Below are 21,198 nucleotides of genomic sequence, written 5' to 3' on the forward strand. Positions count from 1 at the left end.
AACCGGAGCAAATCTATGCAAACACGGGGAGAATGTGCAAACTCCACACAGACAGTTACCCGACGGTAGAATTGAACCTATATACCTGGCTCTGTGAGGCAGCAGTGCTAACCACTGGGCCACTGTACTGCTTCTTTGAACTGGCTTTTTTTTAATATTGCTTAGGCAATGCTTAATGACATCCTTGTACTGAACCTTGTCCTTATCACCTTAAACCTATGCTTTCTGGACTGAGCGGCCGCCTTCTTCTCTGTAGCATGAACTTAGAAAATAGGAACAGAAGTAGGCCGTTCGGCCCCTTTTCTGAGCCTGCTCTATCACTCAGTGTGATCATGGCTGATCATCCAATTCAGTACCCTGCTCCTGCTTTTGCCCAATGACCCAATCGCCCTAAGAACTGCACCTAACACTTTGAAAACATTCAAAGTTTTGGTCTCAATTACTTTCTGCGGCCGTCAATTTCACTGGCTATTCTGTAAGTAGTGAGAGGGTAACCCGGGAGGTGATATCTCTAATGTAAGTAGATTGAGACAATTGGAATCAACTCATTTTGTTGTGAGAAAATGTTATTTCTGATCATTCTGATTAATTTTACACATTATTGATGGATCTAATGTGCATCTTGGGCTTTGCAATTCTTGGTGTAATACCACAGTAACACAGTGATCAAGTAGTGAAGGTTATGAGCAGCATTGTTTCTTTCTTAATGATGCCAGAAGAAGCACCACATTAGGCATCTATGTTCTATCTGCTGATGGGCTAATATTCTTACAATATAAAGCTAGGAACAACTGATGAGTGTGCGGCTTTGAGACCATGGAGCAGGTTAGCAGCCTTTACGTTAAATGGGTAACGTAGCAGAAATAGTCTGAAATCGTTGAAATCAATTCTTTTCAGTGCAAGAAGTTGTATTATCTTTGATTGTTCTGGGCAATTTTACACAATATTGAGGGAACTGATGTGTATCTTGGGTTTCACCAGCCTGTCACAATTATTCTGAATTTGCTATTAAGATAATGCAGTGCTGTGACCAAGCCATCACTATTCAATGCACTAGATCTCAATGGAATATATTCAATAATCAGTAGGTTTCCAAAAACAGTAATTTCTCAAAATTAACATTTGTACTGCAGATGTTAAATTAAAGAGTTATTGGTTACTCATCTAATTGTTTCTGGAGTCTAGACCAGGAAATGTTTGATTAATAACTTTAACTGGAGACAAACTACATTCTAAATGTTGCTGAATTGTAACTGAACACAATGCTCATCCACAGAACCTCTCAAATTTGTGTCAGTAGAGGGGCAAGAGTTGAGTCAGTTCTCTATGTAGAATAGAATAAATTAGTGCATGAAGTCACAACTGATCCTTGATAGTCAATAAATCTTCTCAATTTCCGTACCTTTTGTTAGTGATCTTTGCCCCACCCCAAACCCAACAGGAGTTACTGAAGCCCTGCTGTATCTTTTAGATTCAGTTCCACACTTGGTTACAAGTTTGCTTACATGCAGCAGTAACTAGTTTTTCGTATGTAATAGGGAGCATTTAGGTTGGTTGTGAGGTTAGTGTTAACAATCTGAATCCTGACCTTTGACCCTCCACTCCACCCACTTCTGATTTGACAAAAGGCTAAATGGGGGAGTCAAGTGACTAACTCTGTGCCCAGGAAGTGAGGTAATTGGCAATTTAAAAATGAATAATGTATATTTATCATTTTGCACTTCTAATTCTGGCCAGGAAGTCCACTGGCTAAAGTGAGTTGAAGTCTGCTGGTTCTGAAGGTACGTGGCTTTCTACTGAGCTGCTGGATCCAGTGTAGCTGGCATCCAGGCTTGCTGCAATCAGACAGCTACTCCATGCTCAATCTTTCCGATCTCCCCAAAGAGCGTCCAATTTCACCTCGCCCCCTCACCCCACACTAGAAATCCACGCCCCCTCTGAAGTGTTCTGACTTCAATACCCACAAACTCCCTCCTCCACCACTTCTCCAAGCCTCCAATACCCTTAATAAAGTCCAAAGACACCCTCCATCCAAGCGGTAATCCCTGATGCCTCCAATTTCCTGACCACCTCCAAACACCCTCCTGGGATCGGACATTCCACCTGCACCTCCCCAACCTTCCACCACTCACCCCATCTCAGGGCTCAAATCTACCTGATCCCATGATCTCCTCTGCAGCTAACTCCACTCCACTGGAAACTAAATCTTTTGGGAGATCAAAAGAATTAAAACTCCCTGGCCACTCTCTACACCCCCAGACCCCGGAAAGATAAACAAAGGTTTGCCCTATTAACCTCGTGAATTGATCGAAATCCATGCAGGGTAGGAAAGCTCAGGTTCACACTCTTGATTGTGCTTATTCATCTGATCACAACAGGGATGGCTAGGGAGGTCACACAACTGATTGTATTCAGGAAGGAGAAAAATTAGTGAGGGCATCCCTGAGACTTGAACTTTGATGAAACACATAAGAGGGAGGAGCAATCCCCTTGAATCTGTTCTATTCTCCACCATTCTAGATTATCTACCTCAAACCCATATTCTTTCCAAAACCTCCTAGTGCCATGAGTAAGTAGAAATCTATCAATCTCTCGCTTGAGTTGGCTTAATGTCTGAGCTTCCACAGTTTTGCTGGTTACTACTTAAATCAAGTCGCTGAAGTCTTACCAGGCCATAGCATTCCCTTCTCACTTCAACGAGATGACTGATGGTGGTTTAATCTGAGGGCCACCTCACTCAGGTGAGGGCAGAGAAGGAGACCTTCATGGTAACCTCAGTCAGTGTGGGAATTGAACCCACGCTGTCAGCATCACACCGCTTTGTGAACTAACCATCCAGCTAATTATGCTAACCACCTCTTAATACCTTACCCCGTCACTCCAGTTCAAGGGCAACACAATACATTAACTTGCAGCTATTACAACTCAGGGACTCAAACTAAAAGGTTTTGAATAGTTTACTTATCATCTGTGGGGAATAACACACAATTTTACCTGTAGCTACTTCTGTCCTTGACAGTCTGCACAACCCAATGAATCCTTAATCCTAAAAATACAACTGTAATGTTTGAATTTGTGACTGCTTAGAGGCTGCCATCTGAAAGTTCACAGATCCCAGATTCTCCCTTTTCTTTTCATCTGCAGGAAATTGTTTGCCAAATAATTCAGGTTCTTTTTTTGTTCAACAAATTTGGCTCAGTACTTCATCTCTCTCCATAGCATTCCTCAGGCACACATTGTCACACTGTTACTGCAGAAGGAAAGGAACAGCATTAACCATCGAGATGAAACAGTTACAAACTGTTATTTATGACCAGTTAAACTAGTTGATCCCGGTTGCTGGGCAGTTCCTATATCTTGTGGTCTTATCCTTGTAATACCAAGGTCACAATAAAAGGCAAAAATCAAATTTTTGACCCTCCACGGTGCTGCCAGGCCTCCAGTCTCTCTGTCTCTCTCCCTCTCTCTTTCTTGTTTGCTTTCTTACTTGCTTTCTTTCTCTTTATCTGTGCTCCCCTGTCTTGAGTCTCGGCCTCCTGCCTCTAGGTCCTGCTGTTGCTCTGGGTCTCGCTCACTTTCTTCCTCACTGCCTGGTGATTTCTGGCCTCTCCCTGGCCAGTGTTACCATCTTCACAGTTCCCTTACTATTTCTTACCACAGATAAGTGCCATGAGACTAATTTTTTTCAGGACTTGTGCTGAGTCTCTCACCTCTACAGCTGCATGTTTCTTGTCCCTGTGTGTGTGTGTGTGTGTGTGTGTGTGTGTGTGTGTGTGTGTGCGTGCTTGCATGTGTGGAGGTAGGTGTGAGAGGCTGGTCGGTGGGGATGGATGGCCACACATTTGCAACAGGTTCATCAGGCCTTATCTCTGCAAATGTTTCCGGCTGAATGGGTCTTTATTTGGCAGGCACCAGGGATTATCCTTCGTTTGCTCCAATCTAAAACAAAACCGGCCTCTGTCTCATACTGTGATCCAAGTAAGACAAATGACTTGTCAAATGAAAAAGGCTCACTAATTAAAGCTGCTGTCTATTGCAGTGCTCAAGTTCAGCTCATTTCTTTTATTAGAAACGTAGAGGTCAAACCTGACAAACACGATTATGTTTCTTGAAGAAGTGACTGCAGTAGCAAACAAGGGATGGTACATTGATTTTTTTTAATGGACTTCACAACAAATGTAACCCCTTAAGAGAGGTAGTTAGCTAATGCTAAAGGATATATATTAGATTGAGGAATCTAAGACTGGAGGATAATAGCCTAAACATTTCTGGAGTGAAATTAGTCAACGCTTTTATATGTAACTGATGGTAGAAGTATGGAATTTTCTTCTACAAATGGCAATTGATGCTAGATCAGCTGCTATTTTTCTTATTCAATAGTATCAAGGATATGGGAGTTTGGTTCCAGCTTTGATCTCATTGAATTGCATGACTAGTTTGAGAAGCTGAAAAGGGAGTTCCAGTTTCTACATTTCTACACTCCTGTTCCTTCCATATCCTATCTTCTCCCACTCTTAAATTGGTCTTTTTGGTCAACAGTAAAAATACTTCTATGGAAAAAAAAGAAGGTTAATACAGGAACCTCTGTGCCAAGGTGCTTGTGCTAGTAGGTGGCAGACACATTGCCAATTATGTATGGAGTTTACTTTTGAAGCGTACTTGGAGCTCAAGTAATCTCTATTCCAGTTAGGTTTCCAAATTTACCACTGTTAAAATAAATGCAGGCTTAGCAAAGTAACGTTTCTATTTATTCCAAAAAGTCTATATCTACGGTATTTGTGACTGTCTTGAACCAACCCTTTTACTACTTTGGGTTCTGTTTTGTATTAGGATCAAGCTTCAGTGGCTTGCTCTGTACACTCAGGAGCTGTGAATCGGAAGTGTCACATTGTGACAAAGAAATAAACATGGCTAAGAAATGCAAGTTTCCGTCAGGCTTGTGGGTCACAAGGATAGTAACTTTCTGCTACCTTTCCAGTGCTTCCTGAGTTTGTTTTATGTTTCCTGTTCATATTCTTCCATTGTTTGGAATTTTCAAATGCGTTCTCCAACTTGCTGTTATGAAGAGAACACAAGAAAGAGCGCTCGTGGAAGCAGAATTATCACTGTAGTTATCCGGCTTGATTAAGATGGTTAGTGCAATCGATTTTGTGGAAGGTTTTTGACTGTGCAGTAAACATTATCGTATTTGAATTGAACTGAATTAGATTTATTGTCATATGTACTCAAATGAGTGCAGTGAAAAATTTACAAGTCACCACTTATGGCACCATCTTAGGTTCAAAGGTATCGAGAAAGAACTTCTCCAGTACAAGCTCTTAGGGAAAAAAAATTAGAAAAATCAAGAAATAAGAAGTCCAGCATTGCATCACAACCACTCCCTGCAATATCCAATCCCATTTCTCACTGCATAAAACCAATTCTCCTGAATTCCTTGTTGGATTTACAATGTGATGTCTCATTCTTATGGGTCCCAGTTTTCATCTTCTCAACATCTATCATGTTGACTTGTTTCCTCATCAGAAAGACTTCCACCAGTCTTCTCTCTGCCTGTTTGGAGACATCCAGTCAGGAAGTGCCACAAAAAGCCAGGGCATTCCACATACTCAGGAAGGCAGTCTCCCATATGGGACTCCTGTCAGATGAATTGATAGCTAACTCTCTCATAACTCAGTTGGTTGATTTCATAAAGCAGACTTTCAAGTGCAAGCTGTTCATTTTATTCAGTTAATCTCTGCCCAGCAGATTGGGCCTTGTCAACTCAACACTGACAATATGATGATATTGACAGGCACTGCAGTCAGTTTGAATGGATGCAAACTCCTGTATTGGCTTAAGGAGATCTGCTAATGTGAGTCCTTCATGCTATGGTAACATTCCCCTCTATAAGGAGGGCCATTCTATTGGTACCACAGGTATTGGTGTCACTCATTTGTAATCCTTTCAATTCTGCAAGATTGTGGCTAAAATCTAACTGCAGTGATGTAAGAATTTCATTGGTATCCAATTACTTTTTTTTGTGGGGCACAGTTGTTGCTGCTGGCCAGTATTTATTGGCCGTCCCTACTTGTCTTTGAGGTGGTGCTGCTGGTGTGCTGCTTCCTGAAACGCTGCAGTCCGTGTGCTGTGGTATGACCTACAGTGTCCTTGTGGAGGGGATTCTAGGATTTTGACCCAGCATTAATGAAGGAACAGTGGTATATTTCTCAGTCAGGATCGTGAGAGGGGCTTCCTGTGTTCTGCTGCTCTTGCCCTTCTTGATGGAAATGGTCCATCTGGGTTTGGAAGTTTCTGTCTAAGGATCTTTGGTGAATTTTTGCAGTGCCTTTTGTAGATAGCAGTAGTGTGTACTATGGAGTGTTGGTGGTGAAAGGAGTGGATGTTTGTATGTGTAGTGCCAATGAAGCAGGCTACTTTGTCCTGGATAGGGTCATGTTTCTTGAGAACTGGAGCTGCACCCATCCAGGTAGATGGGGAGTATTCCATCACATGCCTGACTTATCCCTTATAGATGATGGATAGGCTCTCGGGAGTCAGGAGGTGTGTTACTCTCTGCAGTATTCCTAGCCTCTGACCTGCTGCTGTAGCCACTGTATTTATATGGCAAGTTTAGTTGAGTTTCAAGTCATTGGTAATCCCCAGGATGTTGATAGTGGGGATTCAGTGATGGTTACATCATTGAATGTCAAGGGGCAGCGATTAGATTCTCTTATTAGAGGTGGCCATTGCCTGAGATTTGTGCGATGGCGAATGTTATTTGCCACTTGTCAGCCCAAACCTGGATATTGACCGGATCTTGTTGCAATTGAATATGGACTGCTTCAGTATCTGAGGAGTCATGAATGGTGCTTAACATTGTGCAATCATCGGCAAACGTCCCAGCTTCTGACCCTATGATGGAGGGAAGGTCATTGATGAAGCAGCTGATGATGGTTTGGCTGAGGACACTACCCTGAGGAACTCCTGCAGAGATGCCCTGGAGCTGAGATGACTGACTTTCAACAAAAACATTTTCCTATGTTCCAGGTATGACTGCAACCACTGGAGAGTTTGCCCCCTGATACCCATTGATTCCCATTCTGCCAGGACTCCTGAATGCAATCTTGATATTAAGGACTGTCCCCTGGAATTCAGCTCTTTGTCCATGTTTGAAGTACAGCTATAATGAGGTAAGGGGCTGAGTGGCCCTGGCAGAACCCCAACTGGGTGTCACTGAGCAGGTTCTGCTAGGTAGCACTGTTGATGACACCATCCATCGCTTTACAGATGATGAAGAATAGAGTGATGGGGCAGTGATTAGCTGGTTGGATCTATTCTTGTGTACTGGACATAACTGAGCAATCTTCCACATTGTCAGACTAATTCCAATGTTTAACTGTCCAGGAAGAGCTTGGCTAAGAGCGCAGCACCTTCTGGAGCACAACTCTTCAGTGCTATTGCCAGAATGTTATCATAACCTTTGTAATATTCAGTGCCTCCAACTGTTTCTTGATATCAAGCGGAGTGAATCGAACTGGCTGAAGACTGGAATCGGTAATGCTGGAGACAGTGGTGGATCCACGATGGATCATCTACTTTGCATTTCTGGCTGAAGATTACTGTGAATGCTTCAGCCTTATCTTTTGCATTGATTTATTGGACTCTTCCCAAATGAAATGGAATGGGGTCTTTGTGGAGTCTCCTCCTCCAGGTGAGTTGTTTAATTGTCCACCACCGTTCATGACTGGATGTGGCAGGACTACAGACCTTAGATCTGATCCATTGGTTGTGGGATTGCTTAGCTCTGTCTGTCACTTACTTATTATGCTGTTTGGCATGCAGTAGCCCTGTTTGGTAGCTTCACCAGGTTGATACCACGTTTTTAGATATGCCCGGTGCTGTTCCTGGCATATACTCCTGCACTCTCCATTGAACCAGGGTTGATCCCCTGGCTGGATGGTAATGGTTAGGTGGGGGGTATGGCTGGCGATGAGCTTACAGATTGTACTGGAGTACAATTCTGCTGCTGTTGATGGCCCACAATGCCTCGTCCATACCGCATCTTGAGTTGCTAGATGTGTTCAAATTCTGCCCGTTTTAGCATGGTGATAGTGCCACACAACACTTTAGAGGTTATTCTCAAAATGAAGGCAAGATTTTTCTCCATAAAGCCTGCGCTGTGGTCACTCTTACTGATACTGCCATGGGCAGATGAAATACAGAGTCAGCAGGTTAGTGAGGATGAGGTCAAATATATTTTTCCTCTTGGTTCCCTCAACACCTGCAGCAGACGCAATCCTTTAGGACCTCACCAGCTCGACCAGTAGGACTGCTGCTGAGCCACCTTTGGCCATGGTCTTTAAAATCCTCCATCCAGAGTACATTCTCTGACCTTGTTACCCTTGTGTTTCCTCCAAGTGTTGTTCAACATGGAGTAGTGCTGTTTCATCAGCTGAAGGAGGACGGTACGTGGTAGTCAGCTGGAGGTTTCTTTTCCCACGTTTAATGTGAAGCCATGAAACTTTGTGGAATCCGCAGTCAATGATGAGAACTCCGAGAGCAACTCCCTCTCAAGTGTATACCACTGTGCCACCACCTCTGCTAGGTATGTCCTGCCACTGGGACGGGACATATCCAGGGATGTTGATGATGGTGTCTGGGACATTTGCTATAAGGTATGTTAGGCTGTTGCCTAGGCTCTGAGATAGATTTACCAACTTTGGCACTAGCCCCTAGACATTAGTTAGGAGGACTTTGCATGGTTGATGGGGCTGTTTCTTCCATTATGTTTTCCGGTGCCTAGGTCGTCCAATTCAAACTTGGAACATTATCCTAAGCTGGTGAAAAGCACTGTACAAATATGTAACTTTCTTTCCTACGCTGCCCATGTAAAATATTGTATGGTGAAGCAGATGATATGAGGAATGACAATCTCTGGAAGGCAACAGGACAAGTCACATGGTCTGTGAGTTTGTGCACTGGGGTATTGACTGATTGAGATGAACCTCCTATGAAGCACTTTGGGATGTTTTACTATGCTAAAAGCTGTAATATAATGCAAGTGTTGCACTGCTTTTTAATAATGTTAAAGGGAAAAATATTCATTTGCCTTTGTACTCTGGTCCACATCCACTGATGCAATTCAGATTTCCTGATGGCATTCAGTGTTTCCTTGCTTTGAGCAGATATAAAACACAAAGTCACCAAAAAACCCCCAATACATCAAAAAATTATATACTTCCCTGCTTCTAAGCACATCTCTTACCAATTCTTTACCACTTCTAGATCTGCTTGCTACCTCTGAAATCTCAATGCTTGCTAGTGGTAAATGAGTGGTTCAAAGATTGAGATGTGAGAGATTTGGGGCTTCTGAGTCATAGAAGACTGATGGATGATCTTGTTGAAACATACATGATTGAGGGTAGATGTTGAGAAAGTTAAGGGGGCTTGGTCTCATCAATCTGAAGACATTATTATAGAATAAGTGCACACTCATTTAAAACTGAGACGGAAAGGAATTTCTTCTTCCAGAGGATAGTCAATATCTGGAATTTTCTATCCCAGAGAGTTGTGGAGGCGAGTTCCCTGAAAGTATTTCAAGCGTAGGAAGATAGATTTTTCAAATCAGAGAGTGATGAGGGCTATGAAGAGCTGGCACAGTGTTGTGGCTCAGGGCTATGGTCTAATGGAATAGGGGTGATGGTGGGGAAGGATGCGGAAGGCTCTGAAAGGCCAAATAGCCTGCTCCTGCATCTATTTCTTATGTTCTCTCCTTGTCTTTCGGTACTTTGAAATTTGCTTTCAATTCATTCTCACTGAAGATTCACCAGGACCAGTAAAGAGGATGGCAGCTCCAATTTATTTGTGTCACTTAGGCTTCCCCTGTTCCTCTGTATTTAAATGCACTGAAACCACAGGCTCAAAGGAAGGCTGAGGAAGGATGATGTGCGTATTGTCCCCACACCCATCATTCCTTAGTGATGACCTTTTGGGGATTTTGAACTACCCTGTGTTGTATAAATGCCAAGATAAGAAAGGAGTGAGAGAAGTCTCAAGTGCTGCATTTTAATAAGGTGGGCAATCACAATCAGGGTGATAACGGCAATGCTCAGATTGGCCCCAAAACTAAGGGAAGGCAGCAAATTCTTTCTGTCTCAACTTTCTGCTTTCTGTAGATGTGTAACACTACACTCAGTCATGAGGCAAGGTAATGAATCAGCCTCTCGGCTTGTACTGCCTAATCAGACAATGTTCAAGGCAGATGGTAGTTATGAAACTGTACCCAAAGTTGGCACTTCCCAAGGAGGAAGGTGGGGCCTGGTGAAGCTTCATAATCCAAGGTACAACAGTGAGTGAATAGAGTGTAGGGTGGCTCAACTTTGTGCTAATTCTGTCTTTGTTTAAAATGCAGATACAAATGTGATCAGATACATCCAACTGGCAGAGATGAAGCTCAGCAGATGCTCGCAGAAGGAAAAAGAAGCACTTTAAAGGCAATTGCTACGACAGGGTATGAGAGGACAACTGGTGCGGTGACTGGTGGGCTTTGTTTCGCCATCAACCTCATTCTCTGGATTGGAAGCTTGCCGGCTCGAGACAAGCTCCAGTTCCTCAGCTGAGGGATTGAAGACCCAGAGGCCATTTGAAGTTTGGCATTTTGTGCAGCCAGAAACGGATTGGAAGTGAGCCCGAAGCTGTGACGTCATTACAAGACTTATTGGCAAGCTTTGTTTGGGACATTTTTGAATTGCGTTGCTTGGTTGAGGAAGGTAACACATTTAAAAGGTTCATTTTTTAAAAAGAATATGACTGTTAACAAACGTTTACAGAGAAACTGAGAGCGGGAGGAGTTTACTACTCTTAAGGGATAGGGAGAAACGTGCTTTTGCAATGACACCACAGCAATCTCGCAAAATGGTCAACTCCAGATGTCCTGATTGAAAACTGGCCAAGGGAGATTATTGTGAAACAATTGATTTGATGGACAGCATCCACAACATTTGAACAGAAAGCAGTCTTGTATATTTGCACTGCCATTTAGCCTTTATTTGTTCAGGTTTTAGCGATTTGAGGGAAAGGTTGAGAGTTGCTGCTTATAGAACCTGTTTAAAATAATACACATGAATTATTATACTCAGATTTTAAGAAATATATGTAAAGTAAGGGAACAAGTATCTACAACTATTATCAATTTTGATAAACACGCTTTAAATTAAAAAAAAACTTTTATTTAAGTGGAATTAGCTGTGGTATAACACAAGTGTTGAGCATGCTAAGTGCAATGGTAAAAACAAAGTGGAGGAAGAGCACAAGAATTGTTTGCAATTGCCCTGAGATTACATTGTAGTATACAAAATGCGTAATGAACTTGTCTCGAGCTTCTCTATCCATTATTTTAGTGGAGACGTTTAAACAATTAACGCAAAGAAGTGCATTTGGAAGCTAGAGAAATGAAAGAGAGATGAACGTATTATTTTTCAACTAGAAAAGAAGCTGCTGTAAAAAGATGGGTGTTTTTTAGGTCTCACTGATAACCATTCGTTGCCGTGGTGATAGAATCCATTAGCAATTGCACAGAAAACCTAGATGTGTGTTCTAACACAGTAGACTTTGAATATCTTGGGACCTGAGGGTGTTAATATATATCTGCTGGTTGTGAGACTTTGCGTGTTAGTCAGTGCTCACAATTTCATTAATAAGTTATTAACTTTGAACTGCTGTTTAAATGATTTACTGGGAGACTGTCTCTCTACTCTAACAGGCACATTGCAAAAGGGAGAGTGGAAGCTGTACTACTCATTAATGAAATTACAAGTGATGGGGCAAATGCTGCAGTTGTCAATTTTCAAATAATTGGACAATGGCTTCAGCTCTTATTAGCCTTTGTTGTGAACAGTTCAAACATTATCTTAAGGTAGTGCGCAGAACAGTACAAAGAATGTGTTATAAGAAGAGAAAGTGCTGGATCTGCACAGTGACCATCTAAAAGATAAAGGATAATGTTGTCTGTGGTGCCACAGCAACTGAGTATGGAAGCCATTTTCCTCTCTAAATTAAAATTTATTTAGTATTCTTTTCCCATAAGACCGTAAGACCATAAGATATAGGAGTGGAAATAAGGCCATTCGGCCCATCACGTCCACTCCGCCATTTAAATCATGGCTGATGGGCATTTCAACTCCACTTCCCTGCACTCTCCCCATAGCCCTTGATTCTTTCTGAGGTCAAGAATTTGTCGATCTCTGCCTTGAAGGCCTCCAATGTCCCGGCCTTCATTGCACTCTGTGGCAATGAATTCCACAAGCCCACCACTCTCTGGCTGAAGAAATGTCGTCTCATTTCAGTTTTAAATTTACCCCCTCTAATTTTAAGGCTGTGCCCACGGGTGCTAGTAAACCCACCTAACGGAAACAACTTCCCAGCGTCCACCCCTTCTAAACCATACATTATCTTGTAAGTTTCTATTAGATCTCCCCTCAACCTTCTAAACTCTAATGAGTACAATCCCAGGATCCTTAGCTGTTCATCATACGTTAAACCTACCATTCCAGGGATCATCCGTGTGAATGTCCACTGGACACGCTCCAGGGCTAGTATGTCCTTCTGAGGTCTGGGGTCCAAATTTGGACACAGTATTCTAAATGGGGCCTAACTAGAGCTTTACAAAGCCTCAGAAACACATCGCTGCTTTTTATTCCAACCCTCTTGTATCAATGAGCATGTGTTCTTAGAAATATTAGAACAAGGTAATTGGAACATTTATACATCAAACAAAGCGTCTACCCAACAATGTGTAAGAATGCCTGGGTATGTTAGTAAGGGGAGGTCGTGCCTGACAAACCTGTTAGAATTCTTTAAAGAGGTAACAAGTATGTTAGACCAGGGAAACCCAGCAGATGTTATCTATCTAGATTTCAAAAAGGCCTTTGATACGGTGCCTCACGGGAGGCTGCTGAGCAAGGTGAGGGCCAATGGTGTTCGAAGTGAGCTACTGGCTTGGATTGAGGATTGGCTGTCTGACAGAAGGCAGAGAGTTGGGATAAAAGGCTCTTTTTTGGAATGGCAACCGGTGACAAGTGGTGTCCCACAGGGTTCAGTGTTGGGGCTGCAGCTGTTCAAATTATATATTAATGATTTGGATGAAGGGACTGGGGGCATTCTGGCGAAGTTTGCCGATGATACAAAGATAGGTGGACAGGCAGGTAGTACTGAAGAGGTGGGGAAGCTGCAGAAAGATTTAGAGAGTTTAGGAGAGTCGTCCAGGAAATGGCTGATGAAATTCAATGTGAGTAAATGTGAGGTTTTGCACTTTGGAAAAAAAATACAGGCATGGACTATTTTCTAAATGGTGAGAAAATTTGCAAAGCAGAAGGACAAAGGGATCTGGGAGTGTTGGTCCAGGATTCTCTAAAGGTTAACTTGCAGGTAGAGTCCATAATTAAGAAAGCGAATGTAATGTTGTCGTTCATCTCAAGAGGGTTGGAATATAAAATCAGTGATGTGCTTCTGAGGCTTTATAAAGCTCTAGTTAGGCCCCATTTAGAATACAATTTTGGGCCCCACACCTCAGGAAGGACATACTAGCCCTGGAGCGTGTCCAGCAGAGATTCACATGGATGATCCCTGGAATGGTAGGTTTAACGTATGATGAACGGCTAAGGATCCTGGGATTGTACTCATTAGAATTTAGAAGGTTGAGGGCAGATCTAATAGAAACTTACAAGATAATGTATGGCTTAGAAGGGGTGGACGCTATGAAGTTGTTTCTGTTAGGCAGGGTGACTAGGACCTGTGGGCACAGCCTTAAAATTAGAGGGGGTAAATTTAAAACTGAAATGAGACAACATTTCTTCAGCCAGAGAGTGGTGGGCCTGTGGAATTCATTGCCACGGAGTGCAGTGGAGGCCGAGACGTTGGATGCCTTCAAGGCAGAGATCGAAAAATTCTTGATCTCAGAAGGAATCAAGGCCTACGGGGAGAGTGCAGGGAAGTGGAGTTGAAATGCCCATCAGCCATGATTTAAATGGCGGAGTGGACTTGATGGGCCGAATGGCCTTACTTCCACTCCTATGTCTTATGGTCTTATGTCCCGAACACAAAAGTAGGATAAGTCCAACTCCACCCAATCATCAGCGAAGTGCTGGAAGATATTGACAGTGCTATCACATGGCACTTGCAAAGGAATAATGTGTTCACTGACGATCTGTTTGGATTCCACTTGGGCCATCTGGCTCTTGATCTCATTGCAGCCTTGGTCCAAACATGGACAAAAGAGCTGAATTTTCAGAGACTGGACGAGAATGATTGCCATTGATGTGAAGACTACATTTGACCAAGTGTAATATCGAAGAGCCTGAGCAAAACTATAATTGGAGGTATATCTAGCACATAGGAAGGTAGCTGTGGTTGTTGGAGGTCAATCATCTCAGCCCCAGGGCATCACTGCAGGAGTTTCCCCAAGGTCGTGTCCTAGACTCAACCAACTTCAGTTACTTTATCAATGGCCTTCCCTCCATCAAAATAAAAGAAATGGGGGTGTTTGCTGTTGTCTACACAATGCTCAGCAGCATTCACAACTTCTCAAATACTGAAACAGTCTGTGTCCAAGTGCAGCAAGACCTGCACAGTACCCATGCTTGGACTGGTCAGTGGCAAGAAACATTTACATCACATAAGTGCCAGGCAATGATCATCTCCAGTGACAGAATTTAATCATCATTCCTTGATGTTCATTGGCATTACCATCACTGAATCTCTCATGGTCAGCATCCTGAGGGTTATTGTTGACTGGAGACTGGACTAACAAGCCGTATAAATATTGTAGCTTCAAGAGGCTAGGAATCCTGCACTAGGTAACACATTTCTTGACTCCCTAGAGCGTCAGTCCACCAACAGCGAGGCACCTTTCAGAACTGTGATGTGCACTTCACTTGCCTGGATAGGTGCAGCTTCAAGAAAACTCAAGACTATCCCAATGAAACAGCTTGCTTAATTGACACCCCATCTCCCACCTTCAACATACACTCCCTCATCACCAGTACTTAGTGACTACAGTATGTGTTATCTACAGGGTACACTGCAATAATTGTCTAAGTCTCCTCTGACAGGCATCCTCCAGACCCAGAAGCTTTATCATCTAGAAGGACAAGAGCATCAGAAGCATGAGAACCTGCCAATTCCTGTCCAAACTATCCAGGCTTGGAAACATCACTACTCCTTAAATGTAGCTTGATTAAAATCCTGGAACTCTTTTGAGTGGCACAGTGGGTGTCCCTACAGCCCTAAGGACAGCAGCAGTTCAAGAAGGTAGTTCACCACTGCCACTCTGGGGCAATTAGGGATGGGTAATGGATGCTTGCATATCCAGTGGTCCTACATTTCATTTGTGTGATTTTTTTCAATTGCTACGCTAGATTAGACGGTACATCTGGATAATCCCAGTAGTTTTGAGGTTTGCCTGTGTAATAGTTAGCGAAGGAGAGGGAAAATTAGGTATATTTATGACAGATGTGCGCAGTTGAACAGGCTAGTATTTTCAGACGATTCCCAAGAAGCATACTGATTGGATCAGGAACTTCCTAAATCCTTTTCCTACTACGTTTCAAGATTTGAAAATTATCATGACCCTTCAGTGAGTACTGTGGGGGTGTGGTAAGTCAGGAGCTTTTCTGTGAGAGTAGGAGTGCAGCTTTAATGAACTCAGACAGTATTGCTGCCATTGGAGCTCATGGCTCCAAAATTTCAGCTCTCAACTTTCCTTGAGATCCTGAACCCCACCTTGTGAAGCAAACGCATCTTCAAACAATCTAGAGTCATTTGATCCATCTTTTGGTACCTAATTGATGATGAGGAAAAAGATAGCCTTTAAAATATTTCTGCAAAATTTTACATGTCAAATGTACTTGTATCCCCTTACAGTTATTAAGAGGTTTGACCTTTTCCCAGTGGGCATTTACAGTTAGAAGGAGTTTCACACTTGGCTTAGAAATGACTTACGTAATGCTTTCTACATATCACTTCAATGTCTCAAAAAACATTTTTAATCAACCTGTCCAGGAGTAGGTGAGACTTAAACCCAGACCTTCTGGCCCAGATGTAGGGACAGAACCACTGCACCGGAGCTCTTGATAATATTTCTGAGATAGCAGGAACTGCAGATGCTGGAGAATCTGAGATAACAAGGTGTAGAGCTGGATGAACACAGCAGGCCAAGCAGCATCAGAGGAGCAGGAAGGCTGACGTTTCAGGCCTGGGTCCTTCTTCAGCTCTACACCGTGTTATCTTGATAATATTTCTCCCTGGTTTTAAGCCAGCCGAATATCTTCATAAACCTACTGCACTGACATGATTTTAATCATGTTATGCAGAAAAATAAGGCACGCATTGAGATACCAAAATAAGAGACAGGTTAATTTATTGCTTTAATGAGGCTGGTTGAGAGAGGATTGTTTCAGGACACAATGCTTGTTGATCTGATTGAATATCTGGACCAGACAAAGAACCTCTAGCTCAATGCTTCATCTAGAAAGTCATACCAGTAATGATACAGCACTCCTTTAGTGCTGCCTTGGGCTGCTTATGTCTTGAACCAACATATACCTGACAAAGAATGAAAACGTAGAGGTAACACTTTCCTACAGTATACCCCTTTTTCTTTCAAATATAATTATGAGCATTCTCTCTCTTAGAATTCAGTACTTATCTGTATATGGTTTAAGTACACAGATGCAGCCAGCATTATTGAAGGAACTGCTTGGAGAAATTATTGAATTTGACAAATTGTGAGGGAGCCAAATCACATCAGCACTGATACAGTCATTCAGCTGGGAGCATTCCAGTAAGTTCAGCTGAGTGTACGTTGATTCAGCTTCCTCAGCTGTCAGACTGGATAACAACTTCTGAAAAATAATCACTAAGTACAGCTCACTATGATCATGACTAATCGTGCAACTTCAGTATCTCTCTCCTGCTTTCTCTCCATATCCTTTAATCCCTTTAGTTGGAAGGGCAACTTCCAACTCCCTCTTGAATATATCTAAGAAACTGGCCCCAACAGCTTTCTGTGGTAGAGAATTCCACAGGTTCACAAGTCTGTAGAGAAGAAATTCTTCCTGACCTCAATCCTGAATGGCTTACCTTTTATCCTTAGTCGATGACCCCTAGCTCTGTACTTCCCCAAATCAGGAACATTTCTCCCGCATCTAGCTTGTCCAGCGCTCACCGTGATTTATGTGTTTCTATGAGACATACCCCACACTCAAAACAATTAGGAATTCTAGTTTGCAGAAGCCCAGTCAATCCAGTTTTTCTTCATCTGTCGTATTGTACACAGTTCTGGTCACCACACTAGCAGAAGGATGTGAATGCTTTCGGAAGGGTGCAGGAAACGTCTACCAGGATGTTGCCTGGTTATGGGGGATTTTAGCAATGAAGTAAAGTTGGATTTGAAAGACTGGGTTTGTTGTCAGTGGAATGCAGGAGGATGAGGGGTGACCTGGTAGAGGTTTATAAGATTGTGAATGGCGCGGATAGATTGTGAAGTATGAGGTTTTGTTTCCCCAGGGTGGAGGGGGTCAATTGCTAGGGGACACAGGTTCAAGGTGTGGTGGTAGTGGTGATTGGGGGGAAGACGGGGGAGTGGGAGGTGTCAATGCAGAAAAGACATGCGCAGAGCAAGTTTTTCCACGTAAAAGGTAGTCGTGCCTGAAACATGCCGCCAGAGGTGGTGGTGATAAAAACAGACACAATGGCAGCATTCAGGAAGCACCTTGACAACTGCATTAGCAGGCAAGGAATAGAGGGATACAGATGCTGTAACTGAAATAAGATCACAAGGTGTAGAGCTGGATGAACACAGCAGGCCAAGCAGCATCAGAGGAGCAGGAAAGCTGACGTTTCAGACCTTGACCCTTCTTCAGAAAATTAGGGTCTTCCTCAGGGTAGAGGCCTGAAATGTCAGCCTTCCTGCTCCTCTGATGCTGCTCGGCCTGCTGTGTTTATCCAACTCTACACCTTGTTCTCTCAGATTCTCCAGCATCTGCAGTTCCTACTATCTCTGGTGTAACTGAAGACTGTTTTAGTATTGAACGGGAAAATGTGTTGGTGCAGGTTTACAGGGCTGAATGGCCTGTTCCTGTACTGTATTGCTCTTTGTTTTCTCTGTTCTTTGTCAGCCCTACCATCCTGAGAATCAGTCTGGTAGATCAAATCAGGAGGGATGGTTGAATGAAGAAAGCTCAGCAAGGGAACTTTTAACATCATAGTTATCAGTTTCTGGGAGACACAAAGATTGAGAGTACAGAAAAGAGAAATCGAGAGAAGTTCTCTAAAATAATGCCTCCACATCATGTGGTTGTACCTTGAGTAGAGGGTACAAAAATTGCAACAGATCTGAACTGAGTTTATGCTGTGATTAACCAGTAATTAGGTTTGCCACTGCATTGCCGTTATAAATGAAGCCTTCTCTGCATTTGGACCACAAGCTGGAAGAGAAAGCCTTGCGGTTTTGTGCTGGCACATGAAAGCCACGTGGCAACCACCTCAACATGAATTGTTCCTTTTTCAAAAAAAATCAACCGTTTTACTAAGTTGAGCTAATCCAACTCCCTCATTTTTAGTTTTAGAAGCCAATTTACTGTAGGTTGGCGATAGCTGGGTGAAAGCAGGTTTCGGCTCATCTACAGTACTCGAACAAAACTAACCATCTGGCATATTGGAAGTAACCATTGGAAGATCATGTCATTACCAGTTTTCCCCTGAATAACTTCAAGCTCTCAAATTCATTGCTGGAGGTGATAAATCTACGCAGTTAAGGAATTGGACTTGCAACTCCTCAATCCAGCTATTCATTGGATGAACCTAGGGCAAAGAAAATAAATAAAATTAGTGAATATTTGAATTTTTCTGCAGTTTTGAACATTTCCAGAGGTCTGGTGAGAGCTGATATTTGTTCTTCGCACTACCTCATTGACTTTGAACCAGGCAGGTCCTCCCTATAGTTGGCAGTCTGTAGACAGGTTGGTAAACTTGGCATTGATGTAACCATAAACATTAATTATGGATCATGGGAAAACAAGAGTGTGATAACTAAGCTTAAATGTATGACTTTTTGTTTATTCTGAATTGTCCCAAGTTACAACATCTCCTAAGTATCAGCCTTGGGCCTGTTAGTGATTGGAATGGGCTGATTTGAAGAGCACTTTGCTCTTGCTGTTTTTATACTCACTTTGTAGCTATAACATATGTTATAGAACAACATTTTTTGTTACCTCCAAGGACTGTGAGAGATTAGTGGCAGCATATGATTAGTGCAGTACATGGTCAAGTCATCTTGTAAACCCCTGATCTTACGCCAACAGCCTAAAATTTACTGAACTCCTTCATGAGTCATTTTCATTTAGGATTTTAGAAAGCTAGATCTTAATTTTAAGTGAGATTGGCCTTGCTCCTGGACGCAGTGCATGATCAAACTTGTGCAAGATTTAAAGGAGCTAGACAATCAGTTTAGAAGGCATTCTAAAAGAGGTTGAGCTCACAAACTAAATGATTTCTAGATAAAACACAGCTCCATAGTGTGCAGTAACCTTTTTACACCAACAACTGTCCTCTCCAGCAAGAAAAACTGCTGGAAAATACAGTCCTTCAGACTATCCAAACATCAACTCTCAGATTTTCACACAGATCATCCCTTGATATATTAGACCTCTGAAACTGGCCATTCTGAAAACAATGAAAAGAATTTGGTTATATTTTAATATACATAAAATTGGACTTGTGGAATATCAATATGTAATACAAGTGAAAATTGAGCATTAATTCAGTCTGTCCAAGTTAATGCGTAAAGCCTAAAGGCAGCTGTACATGTTGTATCATGAGCTGGCACAGAGTTTGTTTTTGTCTGGTTGTTCCTGGGTGCGTTGTACTCGACATAGCTTACTGTGTCACCTGTTACATCATTTGCACCCAAATTGACAGTGAGAATGGGATTGACTTGTGATCTAGGCTTTTGGGCACCATTGACCCTGGCATTCGTTATTACTATCTCACTAACAATGAACAGCTTGCTACAATGTTACACTTAACAAGTGGATGATGTGTTGACCATTGCTGTGGGGCACCTTGTATTCTTGAACTGTGACGGGCCTTCTCTCTCAGTGGCCATGGTTACAGATCAGACATACAAGTCTGGGGGGTCTTGCTTTCCTTTTGTGGTTTTAGTTGGCGTATCGATCTCAGATTGTAGTTACTGGCAGCACAGTGGCTCCTTGGTTATTGCTGCTGCCTCACAGCACCAGGGACTCAGATTTGATTCTACCCTCAGGCAACTGTCTGTGTGGAGTTCGCACATTCTCCCTGTGTCTGCGTGGGCTTCCTCCCACAGTCCAAAGATGTACAGGTTAGGTGGATTGGCCATGCTACATTGCCTGCAGTGTCCAGGGATGGGGCAGGGGTTGAGTCTGAGTGTGATGCTGTTCGGAATGTCAGTGTGGGCTTGATGGACCGAATGGTCTGCTTCCACACTATAGGCATTCTATCATTTTGGTTTTCTGGAACCCACTCCCCAGTATTAACATTGACTTTTGGTGTTTAAAGTACATATGTGTCCTTGCAGCATAGGTTTGGGCTGAACCTGAATTTCTAGGAACAAATGAGAAAATCCATTTGATCGAGATCACAAAAGATAAAATTATTTTGTTTGAGAAAGCGGAGAGATATCTGTGCCTTTGAACCATTACCCAAACGTGAATGAGTGCTTTCTTGGAAGGAGAGGAGAAATGTTGAATTTTTAGGGTTTGCTGTTTCTTGAGAAGGTCAATGGATTTTAATAGCAAGAATAATAGAATGGGTGAGAGTGTTTTGCAATGCAAACCTCGGTTCAGATAACAGCATTTCAGCACAGCTTAAAATAAAGCATAGCACGCTTTTTCCCAGGTCGCACCAATTGTCCAGCTGCCATTAAAGTGGCCAAATAAAGACTGGATTTGTGCGATTTGTCAGGTTCAAAGCAGTTCCTGTGTCTCTGGGCAAACTACATCTAGCAGACAGAAGAAAATCTCAGCCCTTTTTATCTGTTGAATTTGAAGTTAGGAATTAAAAGGCAGGCAATAAACTCATGGTAAACCGTGCTCTGACAGAGTGGGAATCCTTAAGAAAAATGATCCATGCGAGAGAACCTCACTTTGAAGGCAACGTGGATTGCCTTTCTTTAAAAGAAAACTG

General features: G+C 42.6%; 1 protein-coding gene across 1 annotated transcript in view; it reads left to right on the plus strand.

The window, feature by feature from the left end:
- LOC125455729 (tetratricopeptide repeat protein 9A) overlaps window positions 1-11,969 on the plus strand; it is a 68,608-nt gene extending 56,639 nt beyond the window's left edge. The window contains exon 3 of the mRNA XM_048538101.2: window positions 10,391-11,969. Within this exon, the coding sequence (XP_048394058.1) occupies window positions 10,391-10,470 (80 nt within the window). The 3' untranslated portion in view covers window positions 10,471-11,969. The remainder of the gene's footprint in view (window positions 1-10,390) is intronic.
- Window positions 11,970-21,198: the final 9,229 nt, after the last annotated feature.

Source organism: Stegostoma tigrinum, chromosome 10, assembly GCF_030684315.1.
Source record: "Stegostoma tigrinum isolate sSteTig4 chromosome 10, sSteTig4.hap1, whole genome shotgun sequence".
Classification (NCBI taxonomy): domain Eukaryota; kingdom Metazoa; phylum Chordata; class Chondrichthyes; order Orectolobiformes; family Stegostomatidae; genus Stegostoma; species Stegostoma tigrinum.